Raw genomic sequence first — 8911 nt, forward strand, 5'->3', positions numbered from 1 at the left:
CCAAAAATGGCCAGCTAGGTCTAAACGATTTGTGTACTATGGAAGTTCTGCCCTTTCCCCAGGAAGGTTTCAAGTCCCCATTCTCTTCAGTATGTGTTATGCCCCCTTTAGTCTTGATGGGAACAAATGTTAGGAGATGGTGGGGAGCATTTAGCTTTTCTTTCTTCGCCCGAAGATGCTATTTATCCCCTTGGGTACAACATTGGGGTAGCGTATAGGATGTTTTGTCACAAAACAAGCTCAAAACTTGTGAGCCCGTAGTTCCCTTTCTGGTTCTTCCGGGTCCCTCCCTTCCTGGCCCTACTTCCATATCTCATCAGAAATTTAATTACACAAGCAATCAGTGATCATTACTGATGTCAAAATACTTAATGTTGGCTCATTTCTTAATAAATGCCAACAAAAGAAGGCATAGTTTTCCATACTCACACAAACTATATATAGTAGAAGGAAAGCATCTGATAAGGTGCTGGCATGGCAGGTCTTTGTTCATGGGAGCAGGGTCGTTTCTAATTAGGGTTGCCAACTAGCTGGAGATCTCCTGCTATTACAACTGATCTCCAACCGATAGAGATCAGTTCACCTGGAGAAAATGGCTGCTTTGGCAATTGGACTCTATGGCATTGAAATCCCTCCCCTCCAAAGCTCTGCCCTCCTCAGGCTCCGCCCCAAAAACCTCCTGCCGGTGGCAAAGAGGTTTCTAATGTTGCTGGTGGCAACCCTATTTCTAATGTTATTTGAAGACTGGCATTTAATTACTAAAAGAAGTTTGCTCAGAAATTGCTGCATTTTGCATCTTGAACAGGAACATAAAAACTAATATCACAAATGGAGACGTTTATCTTTCAAAAACAGACATTAAACTGAGGCCTTGTCTAAGTCAACGGCAATGTGGAGAGCATCATCAGATAAAAAGATATAAACCAAATTTTACATTACAACTAGTTTCTTTATCATTTGTGATCCTTTAGTTCAGCTTTATTCTTCATAATATTCTGAAGAGGAGGCTTCAGCTGGCTTTGATTGGGTGCAGTGCTTTGAAAATGAGATTACATGCATCCTGAAATTATCTTGCTGTTTTTGGTAGGCAGCTGGGAATCTTGAGATATGTTGGGATTAGAATGCATTGACTTAAAAGATATAGCTTCCTGAAATTCCTTGGCAACAAAGTAATAGCAAATGGCATCCAAGCAGCAGTTCAGATTTTGTATGCATGCTGTCACATGCATGGTTTTGCTCAAAGCTTGATGCTGCCAGCATTCATCTCCTGCTGCATCCATTGCAAATGCAACCAGTGAACTGATATTAAAAGGCAGAAAGCATATGATGAATGTGCCCATGTTCACTGCAACAATACAGATTGCTTTCCAAGTTAATTTTTCTTCCTGTAAACTAGCGTTCTGTTTCTCCTTGAGGCATTTGATTATTTGTGTGGAACAAAATGTCAAGATTACTATTGGTATGAACAAAAAGACAACTGTTACTATTGGCATGAAAATAAAATTGTTCTCAGGATTTTTATAAAAACAATACCTTTGTTCATTTTTTGGAACCCAGATGCCAAACGTGATCATCCAAGCCAAGCAACACAGCCAAAGAAACAAGCAGCTGATGGCAGCCTTCCTCGGAGACCTTAGAACTTTGGCTTTCAGTGGATGCTTGATTGCAATGTATCTGTCTACTGCTATGAAGGTGATGGTGTAGATGCTTATTGGCATGTTGATAAAATAGATTGCCTCTATGACAAGGCAAAAGACATCTTCACGCCATCCCTGATAGTGAAAAACCATAATAAATGGTAAGGTAAACACTGTAGCATAGTCAGCCATGGCTAAACTGATCATGTAAAATCTGGTCTCTGTCCATCTGCTCAGTTTGAAGTAGAACACCCACAATGCAACTGTATTAAATATAAGTCCAAGAAAGAACAACGGGATGCAGAGAATTAGTTCAAAAATGATGATGTTCTGATCCATCTCAGTATAGTTACTGCAGTTCGCCATGATGGTATGTTGCTGTAAAGAGAATTCTGAATTAAGAAGCAGAAAGATTATGTTGATGACAAAAAGACATCATTATTTTTCTAGTAGCAACAAGCTGGTTCTTCTCCTAAACACTTGCCTTACAGTAGTACCATGCACAACTCTAATCAATTATTGTTCCAAAAGCAAACACATAGGGCACAATCCTTCCCAGTATGTGGAGGGTGTTACGAAATGGGTTGCCTATTTTCCCGGACTGGTCATGGCAACCCCAGCTGGTGCGAGCCTCCGCCTCTCCAGAGAGAGTGGCAAGCCTAAAGCCGCCTGGAAAAGAGCGCCCCGTCATCCCGTGAATTGGCAGTCAAGGAGCAGTGGCCAGGTCAACCCCTCAAGTGAGCCAGAGGGAGTCAATTTTCCTGTGTGCCCCCGTTCCAGTGGAAGCCATCTCGCAGGGAGCTGTCAGCACACAACCACCATCAACATCCCCCTCTTGTCTCATCAACTTGATTAGTGAGCCATCAAGAGACGTTGAGACAACAGTAAAACAACATTTCTCCGGCTATGCAAAGCGACAAGCCCCGGAGACAGCGATGTGCAGCTTTGTGTATGAGCAGTAATCCCATCTACAAGCAACTCCCGATCCTCCTGGAATTGTGCAAATCAATGAAAACAGCATAGTTTACTCAATTGCCCCATTTCCCCACCCCGGCAGCCGATCATTACTCTGTGTTGTCACCTTTTGTTTCACCATGGGAACCATGAAGGGGTAATCCAATCACCCTGCCCTCAGGAGAAAGGTATAACTGGGGTCTCCTGAAATCCATACCTTACCTTAGGTCTTCCCCTTTCATACTGACTGTCACTCTGTCAGAGTGGTGTTGCCACATGTACTGCCTGACCTCCCGCCCTGGTCATGGCAACCACACCAGAGACTCACTGTACTGTCTAAGTGTTAAAGCCTGCTGCTCTGGGCTAGCGCTCCGCTGAATTACTAGGCTGTCCAGGACAAGAGACCAGGTCACCCCTGCAGAACCAGCCAAAGTGAAGCCATGATCCTGATTGTCTCCTGATCCAAAGGGAAGCCATAACACCGAAGCAAGAGCATCATGTCGCTCTCTCCTGCAGTCCCCCCCCAAATATCCTGTGAGAAAAACATCCGCTGCAATCTGCATTAACAACTAAGAAGAACTCCTCTGCCGCATCCCTGGAGTGTAGGGATTCACACCTTCCTGAGGTATTGTCGAACATGAGAAGATCGAGTCAAGTCATCCCGGAGATATGCAAATCATTGGTGCCAGCTTAGTTTACAAATTGTTACTCTGTCTAATCCCTGCATCCCAAGTCTTTGATCCCTATTGTTTTAGATAAGAGCCATATGGGGAATCTCAACCCCCCCACCCCAGAGAAGGGTATATTTTCCCCTCCCTGACAAAGCAAGTTCTTCTTCTTCTGCTCTACCTAACTCTCCTTTCTACCATGTGTGTTGAGTTTTGCGGAGCGCCACACCTCCCTCCCTCCCAGTGACTTGGCTGGCTCAAGGCTCCGATACATCCCTCTCCCATCCCCCGCTATATTTCATTTTGTACCAATATGCCACGGATTTTGGACATCTCCACTTCTAGATCGGTAATGTATTACCCAATCAACAACATCCTCTCCCTTGAGAAACGTCTCTAATCCTACCTCCTTTTTATTCTTAGTTCTTGTATGTATGTATTTGCAACACTGAATGAATATATATATATATATATATATAAAAGCACTTTTAATCTGGAATTCCTTGGTCTGTTGTTATTCTGAGATTCACTGAAAACAACCCTGGTATACATTGGGTGATTCCGCTATATAAATAAATTAGTGCCGCTGCTCATGCTAATTTCCCCAATCAAAGAGCAGTTTTGGTAACAGTGGACAGCCATGCTTGAACACGCAGGGGACCCCCCCTGCCCCCTTTTTATTCCTCTTAGCCTATGGAACTCAGGACAACTCTACTCCAAAATAGGTACAGTATTTCCCATCATCATAAGCCTGCCACATTGGCAAACATCTCTTTCTACCACCTTTTGCTCCTAGACTCTTTGTATGTTTGTATTGCTACATTGAATGCTTGAATTATATAAACTCTCTTAATTTGGAATCCCTTGCCTCTGTCATTATTCCAAGGTCACAGATCCAGGCTGTGCTATATATTGGTTGCATCCCGCTATATAAATATAGTTACCGTATGTGCGCTAATTCCCCAATCAAAGCGCATTTCAGCTAACAAGGGCTTAAGAACTATTCCCCACTGCCTGCCTTGGCATATGTGAATGGGCTTTCTGAGGACAGATAGGTTGCACACTCTTTTTCAAATAGCCGAAATGACAAACAGCAAAAAGTATCGAAGTAAAAAAGAAGTAATAACAACAACAACAAAAACCCACCCCAACCTGTGACACTTTCCTTATTCCCATCCAGGTCCGCTCTTTCCACTTGAACAAGCTAGTCAAGATCAGGAGCTCAAGTAACTTGATCAAGCACAAGAAAAGGGCTAGAGGGGAGACAAGAGGCACAAAAGGTCACCGGGTCCCTGTAATGGACAATGGTGGTCCTTCAATATTTGTCTCCTGAAGGGGAGAACACTCCATTATGCTCTATGGGGATTCCTCTATCCATGATGAAGGGCATAGTTCCGGAAAGACTGTACTCGTGGAAGTTTCCGTTAATTAAGCATGTAAAAAGTTTAGCTAGATACATTTCTATGTGCAGCCTAAGATGTACATAAGGTAGTCAATTAGATGAAATGGATGTTTTGATGGACAATTTTCATATGTGGTCTTCTATTCTAAGCTTTTTAATGTGCATCTTCAAATCCCATTTTATTGGCCTATAAGTGCTGACTCCGTAGCCTCTGAGGGCCAATTCCCCGTGTGACAAAGTCCTTATATCTCTCATGAGCCCATCCTTGTCCTGTCAGTCAGACATGTGCTGGGAGTTTTATGCTCAATGCCTAGGTATGTGTGTGTGGTTCTGATATGAATCAGAACCACATTGTACAAGGATAGGAGGCTTAAGTCCAATTCTTACTTCAGCCCTGACTTGGGGAACATTGCTGAAAATGCAAAGCCAAAGGGAGCCTGAATCTTTTTCTTGATGGGTGGCAAAGTGGTGAGTTTTAGTGGGAAAATGCTATGAATGAAAAGAATTACACATCCCCTCCCCACTTTGATTTTTCACTTCATCACAGCATCTGATGCTGACTTTCAATTAAAAAACAAAACAAAATACCACCTCCACCACACCAAGAGACTTTTCACGCATCTCCCTCCAGTTGCTGGCAATGTTTGAAACCAGAGTTGCTAATATTAATGAAAGGGACACATATATACATTGTAATGGAAACAGGACAATTAGAATAAAATAAAAGTATGAAAAGCAACCAGGTGTTTAGAATTTAAGGTGCTTTAGAAGCCTGCACTTTTGTGCTGTTGCATTTATTTATTTATTGAACACGTTTGTATCCTGCCATTCAGCTCAATTAGGGCCCTCAATGTGGAGAAAAATTTTAAAAGTTTTTTTAAATTTCCCCAGTCTTCACTGGAGCAAAATGTGAATGAAGGGTGGAATGTTACCTGCATTACTTGATTGCAGTTCCCTGTATCATTAGCAGTTCAGTTTGCAAAGAAATGTCTCAGTGGATGCTGTGGGAAACGTTTAATAAACTCTTGTTCCACCTAGCCCTTCCTATTTTTAAAGGCACCAACCAAAATTCTGCAAACAGCTTCTGTGTCATGTCTGGGGGGAAAAACATTGTGTAATATTGCTGCGGGGGTGGGGAGATGTAAATGCCTCTTAATAGTATAATGCATCTTAATAGTATAAGGTTGAAACGGAAACATATTTTGTTAAAAGTTTCTTTTCTGATAACTTCTATACATAATCTGATAAAATACTAATTTGTGTTATGTTTTTGGTATCTATGCCTACTTTTCCCACAACAAACAATCTACATTTACTTATCACTCAGCTTTGGCATTTTTTTCCCAATGGAATTCTAACTTCTATGAGATATATTAAACAGAAGTATAACCTTTGATTTGGCAGCAGAAGAATGAAACAGTTCTGTGGTTGCTGACCATGACTACAGTATTAGCACTTCAACGAACTATACAAAGACAGAACATATACACATGAGAAACTTACAGTGAATCAATTAGATGAAATTGTGATGTGAATGCAAAAAAAAAAAATGTCTAGAATGAACAGGAGTCCCGAGGCACACTGAAGACCAACAAGATTTTATTCTAGCATAAACTTTCATGCACTCCAGACCACAGAAGTTGATGATGGAAGAAAAACGGATTAGGGAGCAATCCTAAACAGGTCTACTTAAAAGTAAGACTCATGTTTAGATGCCAGCTGGAGGATTGGGGAGGGGGGCAGGGGACAGGTAGGAATGGCACTGCACAACTCCGCGATGTCATCTCAGGCTGAAAAATTGTACGTGACATCACTATGCCATGGGATGCTCTTCGATTTCTCCAAAATTCTATGGTAAAAACCACTGAGTTTGAGAGGATTCCTCCAGCATTGTGTGACATGGGTGTTAAGAGCCATCTGGGGTCAGGGAAGCCCCAGCAGAATTCCTCTCCTGTGGCAGGAAAATTATAACTCTAGTCATGTTATTAAATGGAGATTACTTCCAGGAAAGTGCTTTTAGGATTGAAGCTGTAATGTGCCCTAAGACTCTTGTTTTTTGTTTTTGCTGCAATAGACTACCACAACTAACCCTCTGAAATTATTTACCTGAATGTTCATTTGCACGGTGAATGCCTCTCTTCTGCTTTCTCCTTTGCATTAATAACAGTCCTATATTCACGTAAATAGCATGAATTGTTCTGATAAACTGGTTAGTCTTGAAAGATCTTTTGCTGCAGCAGACTAACTTGGCTGCTCCACATCAGGGCTGCTAAAAGCTACCACAGGCCCAGAGACAGGAGCCTTGTGGAATCTTATGCCATCTTCAAGACTAAAATAATTTAGTGCAGCATAATACACTAATGTCAAATGTAGATCAAAATACAGAGACAAAGGCCATTTATGCATGGGAGGTTTTGCCTTGGATTTGCCACTCTCTAGATGCACATTTTCCCCATCCAAATAATCAAAACTCTGCATGGGGGCTTATTGTTGAGTTTTGAGAATTTGGATGGGGGAAATGTGCATCTAGAAAGCAGCAAATCCAAGGCAAAATCTCCTATGCATAAATGGCCAAAGGGTTCTCTTGCTTCAGACCACATATTTTCTTTTACAGAGATAGAAAGAGAGAGAGATGGAAAGAACAAAAGCATACTGTTCCTCAAAGCAACCTAGCTGACTAAATACTTGCACTTCCCTGCTCTGACTAGATGGGTTTTCCACTTGGGTTCAGGCTTGTATTGTTTCCCCATTGCCAGTGCAGCTGCCAATATAGCGCAGTGGCAACAGGAATTCTGAATGGCAGGTTCCCCACAGTATTCCTGCCCCATTAAAAAATACAGAAACATAGAGCTGGAAGGTACCTCGAAGGTAATGTAGTTCAACCCCCTGCACAACACAGGAGAATCACAACTACCTCCCCCCCACACTCCCCCTGTGACCCCTGCTCTATGTCCAGAGGAAGGGAAAAACCCCTCCAGGATCCCTGGACAATCTGGCCTGGAGGAAAATTCCTTCCTGACCCCAAAGTAGTGATTGACATTACCCTGGGCATGTAAGAAAGGGCAAAATTCTACATGCTTTCATTGTGTAAAATAAAGACTATTCAAATCTTCGGTGTGCAAAGATATTCCGTGCACAAAAGGTATTCCATTTAATATCACTTAAGAGATTTTTGGAGGGCTTGGGATGAAGACATATTTGTCAATGTGAGAAAAAGGTAGCATGAACATACATCAGAAAAATCCCCAGAACAGGACACAGAATGGTTTAGCTGATAAAAAGAAGTGACAAAGATCTTGTTTCCATGTTCTTGCGATTAAGGCCAGCAGCTACTTTGCATGATTCTTTCCCAAATGCATACAAGGGATATGGGGACTTATGACAGCTACACATGATTTGCATTGTGCTTCCCTCATAGAAATTCTATACATTTAATGGGGGGGGGGGATCCTTTTTGAAGCAAACCTAAATAGTATAGCTTGGCATGTTTAGGAACTGGTGCAACCTCTCTTTCAAGATTAAGCAGTGATCATGACTTTATTCTTCAGCGTTCCATTGGTCATTTCCTAATGCAAGTATTTAAATAACAATATTGGGGGTGGGAGGGAAGACAGACGTTTTCATTGTAGCCATTGGATGTTACCATTTGAAATGTATTTGGGAATTACCTTGAATAAAATAAGTTACTATACTAGGAAAGTAGTGCATGAGCAGTACCTTCACTGACCTCGTTTTGTAATGTCTTCAGGAAATAACTCATTTGCAGATGGTATGAAGATCCTCATGCTACAGGAAGGGGCCGAGATCATTGTCAGTGCATTGAACTAGTTACACTCTTATCTGTCTGGATGAATCTTTATGTTGTCAAAGTGCTGACAAAAAACATATTTGTCTTGAAACCCTAAAAGCTCGATGGGTGGTTGTAAACAGTATGTTGCCTTGCGTGCTAATAGGAGGAACTGTGTCTTCTTCACAGCAAGTGTGTGGCAAGTGCCTATCTTCCTTCAGAAACAACTGAAATGTGAGATTATTACTCATTCCTGTTTAGTATTGAGGAAGTATCCCCACCACCCCCCATAAACTGTATATATCACTAATCAGGATTCTGATGCTGGTACCTAGGTTGACTCTGCTTCAGATGAAGTCCTGCAACTTTTCATGAAAAGTGATAGTTCTAGGAATGGAACTGTTTTGCTGAAATTATTCATGGATGACATATATGTCCATTATTTTGCATTTCCTGTTTGACA

The 8911-nt window shown here is 41.7% G+C and overlaps 1 protein-coding gene across 1 annotated transcript; it reads right to left on the reverse strand.

Moving 5' to 3' along the window:
- Positions 1-1049: 1049 nt before the first annotated feature.
- On the reverse strand, positions 1050-2003 carry LOC130478428 (G-protein coupled receptor 35-like). The gene has a single exon (XM_056850569.1). The coding sequence runs from the start codon at positions 2001-2003 to the stop codon at positions 1050-1052; it is 954 nt and encodes a 317-aa protein (XP_056706547.1).
- Between the last annotated feature and the right edge of the window lie 6908 nt (positions 2004-8911).

This window comes from Euleptes europaea, chromosome 5, assembly GCF_029931775.1.
Source record: "Euleptes europaea isolate rEulEur1 chromosome 5, rEulEur1.hap1, whole genome shotgun sequence".
In the NCBI taxonomy this organism is placed as follows: Eukaryota; Metazoa; Chordata; class Lepidosauria; order Squamata; family Sphaerodactylidae; genus Euleptes; species Euleptes europaea.